Source organism: Panthera tigris, chromosome B4 (assembly GCF_018350195.1).
Source record: "Panthera tigris isolate Pti1 chromosome B4, P.tigris_Pti1_mat1.1, whole genome shotgun sequence".
In the NCBI taxonomy this organism is placed as follows: Eukaryota; Metazoa; Chordata; class Mammalia; order Carnivora; family Felidae; genus Panthera; species Panthera tigris.
In genome coordinates, this window is record NC_056666.1 from 88923079 (window position 1) to 88938335 (window position 15257).

A 15257-nucleotide genomic window follows, 5' to 3' on the forward strand; every position below is an offset into this window, starting at 1 on the left:
TACAACGTCTGCTCCCAAGCCCAACATCTCTTCAGTGCTAGTATTATCTCTGGGAGAGCACTATTCTTGTTGGGAAAAGTGGATTCCTTCTTGTGTGCCTACTCTCTTTAGGTGTTATATCTTATAGATTCTCTCTTCCTCACTCTTCACTTTGTCTCCCCTGCTGCTACTCCAGTATGTGTTGTTACCTCACACTGATCTCCCTTCCCTTGTAGCCAGGCCTATTTGAAACACTGAATAGTCCTCTGAAATTCATTCCCCTCATTCTTCATAAACCATATAGTTGACTACAAAACAAGTTCATGTTTCTTAGTTTGACATTCAGGCTTTTTGTTTTTTTATTTTGTTTTCTTATATTCTGATCTCAGACTGTCTTTCTAGTTTCTCTTGCAGGAGTGGTCTTTGCTGTTCTTCAACAGTTCTGCCTTATTAGCAACCCTCCTCATTTATGAATTCTACCCATTTTTTTAGGCTTACCTCAAGCATGGCCTCTTTGTAAGGCTCTGTTTTGCTCATATACCAATCCTTCTCTTCACTTAGTCAATAGATTTGTTCAATGAATGCCCAATCTGGTAGGTGCTAAGGATGCAGTGATGACTACAGTCCTTATCCTTAGTGAGTTTGCTGCCTATTTAGTCTGTCTAGTGCTCACTTAGCATGTACCTGACTGTGGAATATGGAAGGTAGTATGTACTATTGGGCCAGTCCCCAAAGCAGCCTCTAGCCTATTCATTCATTGTCTCCAATGGTGAATTGCAAGTATTGTTTTATAATCCAATGAATAATAAATTCCTTAAGGGATAACAGCTGTTATCTTTAGCTCTGATGTGTTTATTTCTTCCTAAGAATTTAATTTCCCAGCGTTGCCTTTGACAGTGTGCCAGTCAGCAAACGGTGTCCGAGCATGTTTTCTTGTGCACACTTGATTCTCCTAGCCTTAGAGTTCATACCATAGTTTCACTAATTTCCCGGCCAACATCAACATAAGTTACCACTAGATTTGGTCAAATTGTCCAGAAAAAAAGTTCTTGTACCATGTGTGGATTTATGAAGCATGTAAAATGTTCTGAGTAGTGACTATTTCGTAAAAGAGTGACTAGCCTTACTGACTTGGAGCCATTCTTCACGTGATACCTTCTGACACCAGTGCTAATTGTACTGATACTTTATTTCCAGGTATTCTTCCAGAGAGCAAAGCCCTAAGGACTGGATCTCCCTGTGCCTACTTTATGATCAAGAATTCCAGTTAATAATTTATAAAGAAGCAGTTTTTGTGTGCCATTCACACTGGTCTTTTTAACATTGCTTTAAGCTTATTGCAGTATATGTATTGGAACTTTTCCTGTAAAATGGGTGTAATTTTCTCTGAATACAGGTATGTGACAACAAGAGAAGTTGCTTGCATGCCAGTTCAAATTGTTCTATATAAAAATGCTGTTAAAAGATACAGCACGGTTATCTTAGTACCCCCCCCCTTTTTTTTTTTACTGGAAATGTTAAATCCTTTATAAAGACCACATAGCAGGAAAACTGTGCTTTTTTTCAATTGCTAAATATGTTTGAACATGTTAATTTCCTTTTATGTGTGCAGACTCCAAATATTGGGAGAATACAACAAATCAAAACTAATTTTTTGTAGATAGCCATTACATTTCTTTAAACTGTTTCGATGCCAATGTGTGTTCTACAAAAGAGAATGGTTTCATAAATTAACTGATTTAAGAGTAGGTGTCAGTGTTACACACTTTTTATAAAAAAAAATAAATTTTACGTAGTGAAATCTACCATGTCTTTTTTGGAATTATTATAAATAGTCTTATTTTCTTATCTCTCCCTGATTTCCCATTTAAAGATTGCACATTTAGGCTTATGGATGATTTATTTATGCTCTCAAAACGTTATATGCAGCATAGTTCTGTTGGACTCTTTTTTTGTTTGTTTTTATATTCCTTATTTTGAGAGAGGGAAAACGAGTTTAGGAGGGGCAGAGAGAGAAGGAGAGAGAGAATCCCAAGCAGGCCCTTCATGGTCAACATGGGAGTCCATTGTGGGGCTTGAACTCACAAACCCTGAGCTGAAATCAAGAGTTGGTTACTTAACCAACAGAGCCACCCAGGTGCCTGTTAGACTTTTTTTAAGATGCTAGAAAAAGCATGTTTCAATCTGTTGATAGAATTTAAAATCCAATTTCCCCCTCCTTTATTGGATTTACTTAGGACACTATACCTATGTGTTAATGAGGCTTACGAGTAGCTGCCCATTTAGTTACTAAAAGTACTTACCGCTGTTTTTATTCATGGCTATGCAAGAAAGCAAGAGGAAAAGTATCAGTAGTAAGTAGTATTGGAAAACTAAGAAAGGAGGGACAAACTGAACAGGAGAATTAAATTGCTGCAGTCATAAGTTTAAATTCTAAAAGCCTAAGGAAGATTTTAGGGGATTGTTGGTTTGGTTTTTCTTTTCAAACTTTGGCCCATGTGGTTCCCCTATGGTTTTCACGATGGGCTTCAGTGTAGTCTATAAACTCCCTTAAACTATTCTGAATGATATATGTAAATCTTTTTCTAGGGTTAATTCCATAAGTGATTTTAAACATTTTCCTTCATCATAGGACAAAGGTACTAAAGTAAATTAACAGTTGTCAGAATAGATCGGTGAAATGTATATTTCAATAAAAATATCTTCAAAAGTAGATAAGTGAGGGGCACCTGGCTGGCTCAGTCATATAGAGCATATGACTCTTGATCTCATGGTCATGAGTTCAAACCCCATGTTGGGCATAGAGATTACTTAAAAAAAAAAAAAATACATAAAAGTTAAAAAGCGAAAGCTTGAGTGTTTCATTGATAAGTTTTCCTATACGGTGGGAAAGACCATTGGCATCTGTTATCAGAGCACTAATTTTCCAAAGTACTAACAAGTCACATAGTGTAGTGGTTAAGAGTTAAGACCGGTTCCAGATCCAGAGTAAGTAGGTTCAGGTAACAGTTCTGCCAGTCACTGGTTTTTAGAAGTGGTTTTAAGCAAGTTAAATTTCTCCCTACCCCAGTTTTTGCATCTGTGAAAGTGTGAAATGAGCTTACGGTACCTGCTCATGAAGGCTTCATGCTAGCTATGGCCACTGTACTATTAGTTCCGTATATGTGAAGGTGACACCTCTTTTTCCCCTGTCTCTTTAAAGCCCTTCAAAAGATTCCCGTGTGTTCAGAGCCAAGCAAAATCAAGACATGGAAATTAAGAGTCTGCAACAGAAGTTAAACTTCATGTTCTATAATCATGTATAATAATTCCCATTTTTTCCCTGAAGTTATCCAGAGCACTTTATTTAGGGAGTACCATAGCAATTAGGTACCTCTGCTTCATCATGAATTACCTTATTTGTAGTTTCCAAAAACAAGCACCCAAATAATTGTCACAAGAGTGAATCTCACCTCTTAACAGATGGGGTCATTGAGCCAAAAGACAGATTTGTGTGACTTGACTACAGAACCACAAGGATTTTAAGATACCTGGTCTAGTTCTGTGCCTAACAGTTTATTTAAAGTCTTAAATTTAGTTAACCATAAGCTGGCTCACTTAATACTGTTGTATATCAATATGCATCACTTATGTGGTAAATATGTGAATCAAGGCCTTTGGCTCAGCTAATCACATTTTCTCCCATAAAACTTTTGAGCTGTGGGTTTTACTGTTGTTAAGGAACCTGAACAGGTCCCCTTCTTGTCATTAGATACAAGAGAACTGAAATTGGTTGCAATTGTAAGCAGTAAACATTTGTTGGAATGGTTCCATGACTTAAGCATTGTTTAAAAGTCTAATAAAGTAACTTCCTTTGTAATAACGCATTACTGTGGGCTTTTGTTATCTCCATTGTGCAAAGGACACAACTGACTTGGAAAAACATGCTTAGAGTCAGTATTTGGTGGGGAGCGTTGAGATTGCGACCCCAGATCTGTTCCATTCAAAAGACCCTGCTCTTAACCACTCTGCCTTGGTTTCCTAATTCATTCCCGGTTGCCGTAGTTCTCATCCGGGGAAGAGTCCTTTTTCTTTCCTCTCTCAGAAGTTTAGCCCTGGATCATCAGGAGTCTCTGTGGCCTCTCCATCTGTTGAGAAAGGCTGCGATGCAGTCAGCTGGCAGAGGGGATCACTCTTTAGGGAACCGCTGCTTCAGATCTTGGAGGCACGAATATTCAGGACCGGATTTTAGCCGAGTTCTCCAATACTGCTAATTTCCAAAATACATCGCCATTTTCCAAAATACCGCTTAAAGAGAGAATGAAGACATTGCGGACTCCCTCACCCCACAACGGCAAATATATAAGAAGTGAGCTCATTTACACTAAGAATTACGCCCGGATTATTCTGAGGCGATCACGGGGCTCCACGGCTGCCTACGGTCTTTAAAGCGGCTCCAGATCGATCCCTCCAGACGATGATATTCCCCAGTGACAGCCTCTCTCGTGTCTAGCAGTCTGCACACCTGTGACTCTGAGTGTTTGCGATCAGGAGTTCGCTGTTTGTCTTCCCTACTACCACCGCACGCCGCACTCTGCCGTTGGCTCTCGAGAACTGGGCGGGATTTGCAGTTGTAGGAATCTGAAACTGCTCACTGCGCAGGCCCCACCCCCCCCAGCTTCACCCGGAGAGCAAGGGGGGGACAGGCAGAGGGTGTGGACCGGCTCGGACTCCAGACAGCCACCGGCCTCCCCACCCCTCCCTAGAAAGGCTCGGGAAGTCAGCCGCCGCACCAGACACACAGCACAGCACCAGCGTCAGGCTGCCGAGGCCAGGGCCGGTCCGGCGGGCGTGCGCACGCGCACCGGCGCGCGCCGGCCGTCGGTCACGTGGCCCGCGGCCAGGGCTCGCGAAGCCGGAAGTGTCCCGAGGCGCAAGGAGGCCGCGGGAGCCCGCTGGCGGTGGCGCGACGGAGACCGGGCGCGGTAAGTGGGGTTGGCGCGGGCGGAGGGGCCGAGCCGCGCGGGGCACGGGTAGCGAGGTGGGCACGGGCTCGCGCCGAGCGCTTCCGCCCCCTGTGGGCAGCGGGGATGCTGAGTCAGAGCGGGGGCGGGGCGGGCGACCCGAGAAGCCCTGCACGACCCGAGGCCGAGCCCTCCCCGGACCTCGACTAGGTGGACGCCCCCCCCACCCCGGGTGTCTGGGGCGTCCGAAACCCGGTGGGATGGTCGCGCGGGCCCGGTCCCTTCCATCTCTACTCCTCGCCCCCTGGCCGGCCCTCTGACCGGGGCCCTCCCGGGTCAGCGTATAGCGACGTTGGGCAGGAAGAAAGAGGCCGTGCCCGTTACCGGGTCTGGGCCCTGGCCGCGCTGCAGAGACGGATTCCTCTTTTCCTTGGAGTTGGACCGCTTCTACCCCTCTTTATGAGCGTTGACACGATCGTCACTGTTTGAATGGATTGGTTTTTCAGATGATTCAAAAGAGACGTTTCGTTTGGGTTTTAGTGATGATGACGGCGGGGATTGACTAACCGGAAGCTGGAAGCAGACGTTTATTAATATATACACCTATAATGTAAATTCCCAAACATTCCCTTTGGGAAATGCCTTACGGGGTTGTTTTCCAGTCCGTTTCCCAGGTGTTTTTCAGTAGGTGGCCTCAAAACAAGGTCTACCCGTTAACTGTCCAGTACATAACCAAAAACCGAGTGTTGTTGTTTTTTTGTTTTTTTGTTTTTTCCACTCTAGAACCCTGAATTATTTAACATAGTGGTAGAGTTTGAAAATCCTTGAACTTTGTCCGCATGCCTGTCACCAAACCTGTTCTCATCTATGGACGAATAATAACTTTCGTTTTTGGACGGTGTAAGGAAGTAGGCTTAAGGCAGAGTCACTCACTAGTAACATACTTGTTGAGTGCTTGCCTGTGTGTATCAAGATTTATAAAGCATACACCTTGTGGATGTGCTGAGTCATGTTTTAGCATGCTGTTATTGTGGGTTTATTGGAAGGTAGTCACCAAAAGACATTTCCCCCTGATGACTGTGAAACTAGTCTGCTATCTTCATGTAGAGAAGCAGATATCTGAGCTGATCAATGTGTTTGTATTTATTCACTAGGTACATATAGGTACCTAATGACACTGTTTTCCATTACAGTTATCTCAGCACAGTTACAGCAATTAGGGAACGGTTTTCATTATTGACAAGTATTTGTAAATATTGAAAAGATAGTTGAGGAGGTTATTGTTACTACCTCAGCTGACAAAGGTGTATCCCTTACTTGTAAAAAATGAATCTTATTTTTATTGCTTATTTGCAGTAAAGTGCTGTATATAACATTCCTTATCTAAATTAGATGGGTGGTAAAATTATATATCTTAGTATATCAAAGATTGTTGAAAATTGGCCATTCTTTATGTTCCTAATCTTTCTTGGAATATTGACAGTCATTAGTTCATCACCGAATTCTAACGGAGTTCAGAGGGGTATTAAGATCCCTTTTGATCTGATATTACAGCACATTTAAGGTGGCATGGTGAGACTAGGGTTTATGCTACTTAGCATACCTGATTTTTATTCCAATGGGGAGCTCCAATATTTTAATATCCTTATAGTTATATAGCTTTCCAGTATTAAAGGACAAGGCTAGGGGTGTTGCTTTTTTCTTAAGTCAACTTTTTAGAGCAGTTTTAGGTTTATGGCAAAATTAAGCAGAAGTTACAGAGATTTTACTTAATATATAATAGCCTGCACTTGCATGCATAGATAGCTTCCACTTGCTCATTTTTTAAGACTTGATAATATACACTTAGTATGTGTCTGTTTTTATACTTGGAGATTGGAGAAACTATCCTTAAATTAATTTCAGGAGAGTTAGTAACTTTTCAGGTATAAAAAACCTTGCACCTTTCCATTTTGATTGTCAGGTGCTATGCAGATGAAATTTTAAGCTATGGAAATGTTATGCCATGGCAACAGTTGTTTTCATTGTGTAACCCTGCCCTTAAGGAAACAAAGTAATTCTTTTACTGTCTGTTATATTGTACATTGTTGCTTTATTTTAAAACACTTTATAATTCATCATTGATCAATCTTTCAAAACATTTGAAGGAGAGAAGTGGCCAGTATCACTCTGACAGAGGTAAAATTAGAAGGGAAATAGATGTTTCTGTAGCCCTGTGATAAATGAATTAAAGTGAATATATGTCATCAATTAATGTTCTTTTCAGAGCCCAGCCAGCATTTTAGCCTTTAATGTTGTTGGAAACTTAGATTGTTACATTAGACTGTGTGCTTCAAGTTAGCAATAACTAAGGGGTGATCTTACTTGAGACTAAAAGGATCTAACATTTGTTCCTCAAATGTATTATTCCCTTAAAACAAACATGCAATTTTTTTTTTTTCTCTTAGTTTAATAAGAGGATCTCCTGACCAAGCCGAGATGCAGAGCACCTCTAATCATCTGTGGCTTTTATCTGATATTTTAGGCCAAGGAGCTACTGCAAATGTCTTTCGTGGAAGGCATAAGGTTGGTTCAAAGAAAACCCTGAAGACTTTTTAGCACTGTGTATGTACTCTTCTGAGAAGCACTCTTGTACTAAGATGTAAGACTTGATGTTTTTGGTCATACTGTCTAAAGAGAGTACCTGTTCGTGTGGTTATTTCAAGTATAGCTTGTGTCAGAGTCAGTGATGTCTGCCCAGTGGTGGCAGAGGTTATATGTTGAGAGTGGGGAAAATAAAGAGACTAGGAAGATTCATGTTCTACCTCCTGATTCTTTTCCCAACCTAGGCCTCCGGTGGTAGTGAGTGATCTCCCTAACAAGTTGGGTATGTCGGTGTACCGGACTGGACTACAGATGAGGGAGAAATACTGGGAGGCAGATGTATGGTTTGAGGGGAATCCACAGATGATGCTGATATGCTGTCCTATAGCTTCATGCCCCGGTAAACAGCACCCTGCAAGGTAGCTTAGAATCAAATGAGATTATCAGCAAGGAGTCCACGTTTAAAAGGTATGAGGTAGCCAGAACTTGTTAGTGGAAGTGAAAATAGAATAAGAGGGCTAATCTTGGAGGCACTTAAAGAACCAAAAAGATTTTCTGTCAGATTCGATATTGGAGGATGAAATTAAAGATAATTAACATAATTTAAAGTGAAGAAATGTAAGGGGCACCTGGGTGGCTCAGTCAGTTAAGCATCAGACTTGGGCTCAGGTCATGGTCTCACGGTTTATGGGTTCGAGCCCTTCGTCAGCCTCTGTCCTGACAGCTCAGAGCCTGGCGCCTGCTTCTGATTCTGTATCTCCCTCTCTCTGCCCCTCCCCTGCTCGCACACACGCTATCTCAAAAATAAATAAATGCTAATTTTTAAAAATTAGAAAATAAAGAAGTTGAAGAAATTTAAGATCATTAGAGCTGTTCTGGGAGGGAAGCTGGAGTAGAAAATTCCTTTATAATGCAAATAATCCACAAATTTTTCAGCACTTTGAATTTGTTTTGAGCTTGATTTTCAGAGCCTTTTAAATTCTTATTTTGAGAAACCAGAGCTTTAAGTATTTTAGTAAGGAGGAATTTCTTCATATTTTCCTGTAGCCTTGGTGATTACCAATCAGTTCTGTCAGTAACAGTGAGATAAGCATTCAGAGGGGAGGGACTGTTTCCTCTGGGGAGAGATTATGACTGTAAACAGTCTCTGTGGTTCATAGAGAATGAATCAGAAGTGTCCTACAGAGAGCTTTTAGCCTTTTTCTGTCTTCCAGAATTATCCACTGGTACTGAGTCCTTGATCAAATTTGTTGTCTTTGTGTCCATTGTGATCAACTTTGGGTATTCCTATCCTAGAGATTGTTTTTGCTTTGTGCCCTGTGCCAAGAAGAAGAAGAGGTGGCTGGCGACACAAGGTTTAGCGTTGAGACTACATCTGATTGTCTGTCTTCCTGTGACCCACATTAACAGATTTTAATAGTCACTTGGTATGTGACAGGCACTGTGATGAACCTGGTGAACATAACTGCAAATGATGCACAGTTCCTTCCCACAGAGAGTTTTGGGTTTAGTAGCAAGGTTGTCAGTTGGAGACTGATAGAATGATAGGTAGTCAATAGTGATAGAGATTGGGTGAGGCATATTTAAAGTGCCTGGTGCTCGTAAATATTTCATTGATTCTGGTCCTCTTTCCCTACTTAGATACTCAGTGCCCTCCTTTTAAGTTCCTCTATATAGTAGGCATTCTGTAAATGTTGAATGAATGAATGAGGACAGATTAGACTACCCTAAAACAACCCAAATTCTTCCTCAAAGGAAACAAAAATGTACTTTATCCAATATAGTCAGAAAGCCTAAAATAAGGATTTGAGAGGCATAGGAATTTACTTAAAAGATTGTGAAGACTCAGTTTAGTATTCAGTCCATAATACTCTTCCCAGGGATATATTTTAAGAAACCGTGTTTGTTCTCAGTGACATTAATTTCAAAGAATTAGGGCTATACCCGAAAATCCTACTTGCTTTTAATAACTGCTTAAGGATTTTTTAACCATGATATTAGGTAAGCCCTTTCATGTTATTGCCTAGAATGACCAGGTTTCCAAATTTACTATTTGTCCTTCAGAGTATGTTACCTACTTTGTCTTTTTCATGGAGTTGCTTATAGTTACTAATGTGTGTGACGGGTGTGTGTGTGTGTGTGTGTGTGTGTGTGTGATACCCATGGGGGAGCTAAAGGGAAGAGAGCTGTAGGAAGGATGTGGTGATCTGCATATGTGTGTACAAGTGACCCGAGAACACCATAGGTTTGAACTGTGTGGGTCTACTGACATGTGGATTTTTTTTCAATAAGTACAGTATAGTACTGGAAATATGTTTTCTGTTCCTTATGACTTCTTAGTAACATTTTCTTTAATCTAGCTTACTTTATTGTAAGAATGTAACATACAACGTATGTTATAGAAACATAACATACAAAATATATGTTTTTGTTAAGGCTTCCAGTCAGCAGTAGGCTGTTAGTAGTTAAGTTTTTGGAGAGTCAAAGTTATACGTGGAATTTCGACCACATGGAGGGTTGACGCCTCTAACCCTCATGTCTTTCTGAGGTCAACTTTATATATACACGTAGATCTCTAAATATTATTCATATTCCCTTTGACTTAGGGACAGTGAATGATAGATGACTGTGCAGTTGAATAAATGGAAAACAATAGATTCCCAACTGTTGTGCCAATAATCTCACAGTTATGATATAGACTACAGAAGTTTGGAAAATGCTAGCCTTGAACTCAGTGGGCACTTTGCAACATTATATTATTTTCCCTGATTGCTCCTCTGATAGGATTATCCTAATTTTAGACTACGTTGAAGACAGGAATCCTCAAGCAAAATCTTGGTGGTACACGTTGGGTCGTATAGATTTGACAGTGTTCTTATTCTGGTTGAACAAATGGAAAAACTGTAATTTGATTGTGGTTCAGTTGTTATTCTCTTTTCATATTGTCTGAAAATGGTCAGTGGACGTTTTCTCTGGAAAAAAATATATGTGTCTTTGGTGTGAGGGGAGGACAAGGGTGAGGGAGTTGTGATCACGGCACATAGATGGTGGTCTCCAAATAGTGATCTTGAAGAGAGATTGTGAAGCAGTTAAATGGTTTTAAGAAAAAAAGATCATGAGGTTCTGAGGTGAGAAACAGATCATGAGGTTCTGAGTGAGAAAAAGGTCAAGAAGTTCTAGGGTGCCTGTGTGGCTCAGTCAGTTAGGCATCCGACTCTTGGTTTTGGCTCAGGCCATGATCTCCTGGTAGGTGAGAACGGGCTCCGTGCTGGCAGTGCAGAGCCTGCTTGGGATTCTCTCTGTCTCTCTCTCTGCCCTTCTCCTGCTCGTGCTCTCTCTCTCTCTCAAAATAAATAAAACTTAAAAAAAAAAAAAAAAAAGATCATGAGGTTCTGAGGTGATCGTGGCTGTCAGCAGTGGGAAAGCTATAGAGAGAGCACAGAGATCCTGACAGATGGGAAGCCATGAAATATCTTTAGGCAGGTGGTGCTCAAACCCCAAATTCAAAGAGGAAATGATCTTTCCACTTGTTCCAGGGAAGTTCAACCTTGCATTATGGGAAAAGTAAGATTTAACTCCGAGAATCTGGATTGACCACCAAGGAGATTGCTTAGATTAGAGTGATTGGAAGGAGATGGGAGGGTCTGGAAGAGAGCTTAAAGTCAGGTTAATATGAAGAACATAGGTAATGTGTATCTGAAATGAAGCTTATGTTTGTACCTCGAAAAGTCCCTCCCAGCCAGAAGGGTGCATTGTCATTTTCTGTGTAATCTACTTCAGTGTGCTGTGAGAGTGGGTGCTGCAGGTACATCCACAGAGAAGAGGAAATACCTTTGATCCTCTAAGAGAAGGCTTTGTGAAGAAACAATCTGCCCTCGTCATCTAGGTGAAGTCGCAGAAAGTTCTCCAAGGCAGCAGTGGTGCAATCCAATGACGATACTCTACTTGAACCCGACCGACTCCAACTCCTACTTCCACTCGCATATCCACACACACAGTGTTGCATAGAGGGGGTGTTTCTTAACAATTAATTTCATTACTTTGAGATCCTAATGAAATTTCCTATGTGGAATGTGGTTTTCAATCTCTCTTTTTCTGTTTTGTTTAGTTTTTAAATTATGAGGCCCAGGAGAAACCCTTGTGAGTTCCCCTTTTTTTTCTTTTTGATTTTTTTTTTTTAATGTTTATTCATTTTTGCCAGAGAGAAAGAGATACACACACACAGTGTGAGTGGAGGAGGGGCAGAGAGAGAGGGAGACACAGAATCTGAAACAGGCTCCAGGCTCTAGGCTCTGAGCTGTCAGCACAGAGCCTGACGTGGGGCTCGAACTCACAAGCCATGAGATGAGCCAAAGTTGGATGCTCAACTGACTGAGCCACCCAGGCGCCCCCTGCCCCCACTTTCTTATCTAAAATATACTTTCACATTTGGTATTATTAAAGCTCTTTTTTTTCTTACATGTGAAGGACTATCTTTGCCTCATGTATCATAACAGAAGCTTTTTCCCCCCCCAATATTCATTCATTTATTCATTCATTTTTAAGTGGGCTCTAGGCCCAATATGGGGCTTGAACTCATGACCCCAAGATCAAGAGTTCCCTGCTATACCAACTAGGCTAGCCAGGCACCTCTGGAAGTGTTTTTAATATGAAAGAAAATAGCCATTTCTTCATTCCAAAGCATACCATTTGAAAGAGATTTGGAGCAGTTGATTGACTGATTTTAGCTTTAAAAACAAGTGAAGTGGGCGCCTGGGTGGCTCAGTCATTAAGCACCTGGCTTTGGCTCAGGTCACCATCTCACAGTTCCTGAGTTTGAGTCCCACATCAGGTGAGCTCAGGCTCCACTTTGGTGAGCCTTGCTTCTCAATCTCTCTTTCTCTCCCCCTCTCTCCTTCCCTCCCTCTCTCTCTGTCTCTCTCTGTCCCTCACTCACTTGCTGTCTCTCAAAAAAATAAATAAAAATAAAAACAAATGAAGAGCCCTAATAGAATTACCTATGCTTAAAAATATTTAACTGTCCTATGGGGCACCTGGGTGGCTCCACTGGTGAGCATCTGACTCTTGATTTCGGCTCAGGGCACGATCTCACAGTTCGTGAGATTGAGCCCTGCCTTGGGCTCTGTGCTGGCAGCTTGGGATTCTCTCTGTCCCTCTCTCTCTGCCCCTTCCCCTCCCCTTCTCTCAAAAAAAAAAAATAATAAAAAATATATATTTAGGTGTTCTATAAGAAAGGTAAATTGCTATCTAGTTCTGATGGCAGCTTTATTTATTTATATTTTATTTCTATTTTAATATTTATATTTTAAATAAAATATTTATATTTTATATTTTAAATATTTATATTTTAAATAAAACCTTTCTCTCTCTCTCTCTCTCTCTCTCTTTTTTTAGAAAACTGGTGACTTATTTGCTATCAAAGTATTTAATAACATAAGCTTCCTTCGTCCAGTGGATGTTCAAATGAGAGAATTTGAAGTGTTAAAAAAACTCAATCACAAAAATATTGTCAAATTATTTGCTATTGAAGAGGAGGTAAGTAGTAACACTTTAGTTAATCTTCTCATGTTTGTTGTAGTTATTGCAATTTAGAAATGACCCAATGTAAAAAATTGTTTTATAAACAATGAGTTTTTTGTTAATGGTGAAAATTACAGTTCATATAACCAAATACTGTGTCCTCAAAGATTCTTGAGGAGATATAACGATGGAAGTATCATGGAATCAGAAAAGGTGGCATAAGAAATAAGAGTATAGAATATGGTTACCAGCATTTTACTAAAAACTAAGTGAAGTTAAATTGACATAATTCTATTTTTTTTTTATAATGTTTATGTATTTTAGAGAGAGAGAGAGAGAGAGAGAGAGAGAGAGTGTGCAGTGTTGGGAGGGACAGAGAGAAGGGGAGACACAGAATCCGAAGCAGGCTCCAGGGTCTGAGCTGTCAGCACAGAACCTGATGCAGGGCTCGAACCCATGAACCCTGAGATCATGACCTCAGCTGAAGTTGGACACTTAACCAACTGAGCCACCCACGTGCCCCATGAAATCATCATAATTCTGAAAGTAACGAGTCAATACAAAGAAGGCTTTGTAAAAGGATAAAAATCCTAGGAATCCAGTAATTTATATAACATAGAGCGTATATACTATATATATTAATACAGTATGTTAAGGATAGGACTGACTTTAGGGAGAAACAATGAAAATAAGAATGTCGTTAGGAAAATTAGAAGTAATGGAAATAGAAATCTAGTTTAATCCCCTTAGACATGGGTAATCAATAAAATCACACTTTTTGAATAATAGTTTGGCAGTTTATACTCCTTATAATAGTGATTTCATTTTTAGTGAGTACTTCCTTTTAGGAACTAATCAGAAATGTAAATTACAGTTTTATGCACAAAGATGTTCATACTGCCCTGTTTATAATAAAGAATGGTTAAATAAGTTAGAATATATGATAGATACTCAGTTTGCTATACTCCATGCTAAGAGCGTAGCCCTTCAGACTGCCTCCTCTGTTCAAGACTTTTTGACCCCAGCTGCTGCAGAAGAGTTTGGCATACTGCACAGTTGGAGAGAACAGTCCCCACAAGACTGTGCTCATTCAGACGCTGGCTGTGAACTCAGGGGTCCCTGAGGCTGTTTGGTCATCACTTGACCGGGTCAAGTCTGGAGCTCCCCGTGACTGTCCCCAGGTTTGGTAATTTGCTAGAAGGTTGAAGGACTCACAGAACTCGGGAAAGCTCTATCCTTACAGTTCGTTTTATTGTAGCGAAAGGATACGACTTAGAACTAGTCACAGGAAGAAATTCGTAGGCGGATTCCAAACATGAGTCTTCCTTGTCCTCGTGGATACATTACCCTCCTGGCCTTGATGTATGACAGTATGCACAGAGCGTCGCTAGCCTTGGAAACTCACTAGAGCTTTTGATGTCTACACTTTTTATTGGGACTCCATCACATACTGCCTACGTGGCTGCCCTTTCCAGAGTTTCAGGCCAACCCCTTCAGTCTCCATTTCCTCTGGAAGTTGAAGTGGATGTGTGCATCCTAAAACCCCCATTATAAATTACATTATTAGACTGTTATGTGGCCAGAGCTCCCAAAGAAAGACACTTCTGGCACACAAGATACTCCAGAGGTCTAGTGATCACCTCCCAGTTGCCAAGGGCAGACAAAGGCCTGACCTTTCTTGGGGTAGAATTTATTCTTCGCTACACAGTAGTTAAGCAGTAATGAAGAGATGTTTACCAAAATTTGAATCACCTGGGAACATGTTTGTGTATAATATTACGTGAGAAAAATAGGATTAAAACATACATGCAGTATGATCCTGAATGTACGGTAGGTATCATGTACAAATAGTGTTATGTATCTATAGTGTGGTTCGATATATAGGAAAAAGGCTAAAAGGAAGTGCACCAAAATATTAGCGTAATTATCTCTGGTGATGGAATTATGGATATTTCCCAGATTTTCAACAATCAACATATATTATTTCATTGTCTAAAAACAACAGTCTTGGGGTGCTTAGTCGGTTAAGTGTCAGCTCTTGATTTTGGCTCAGATCATGATCTCACAGTTTGTGAGATTAAGCTGTCAGTGCAGAGCTTGCTTGGAATTCTCTCCCTCCCTCTCTTTCTGCCCTTTCACCACTTGCGCACTCTCAAAATAAACATTAAAAAAAAAAAAACAACAAAGTTAAAAATAATTTAAAAATAATGCATTTTAAAAAATTTTAAAAAA

The 15257-nt window shown here is 40.6% G+C and overlaps 2 protein-coding genes across 5 annotated transcripts in view; both read left to right on the forward strand.

The window, feature by feature from the left end:
• XPOT (exportin for tRNA) overlaps nt 1–1784 on the forward strand; it is a 36902-nt gene extending 35118 nt beyond the window's left edge. For all 3 annotated transcript variants that reach the window (XM_042992673.1, XM_042992672.1, XM_042992674.1), the window contains one exon: nt 1177–1784. In XM_042992673.1, the coding sequence (XP_042848607.1) occupies nt 1177–1203 (27 nt within the window). In that variant the 3' untranslated portion in view covers nt 1204–1784. The remainder of the gene's footprint in view (nt 1–1176) is intronic.
• A 3059-nt stretch (nt 1785–4843) lies between these two features.
• TBK1 (TANK binding kinase 1) overlaps nt 4844–15257 on the forward strand; it is a 50023-nt gene continuing 39609 nt past the window's right edge. Inside the window, exons 1-3 of one of the 2 annotated variants that reach the window (XM_042992679.1) lie at nt 4844–4943; nt 7370–7487; nt 12900–13040. In XM_042992679.1, the coding sequence (XP_042848613.1) occupies nt 7401–7487; nt 12900–13040 (228 nt within the window). In that variant the 5' untranslated portion in view covers nt 4844–4943; nt 7370–7400. Of the gene's footprint in view, nt 4944–5006; nt 5533–7369; nt 7488–12899; nt 13041–15257 lie in introns of those variants that run through there. The other variant, XM_007082214.3, reaches the window with a different exon arrangement.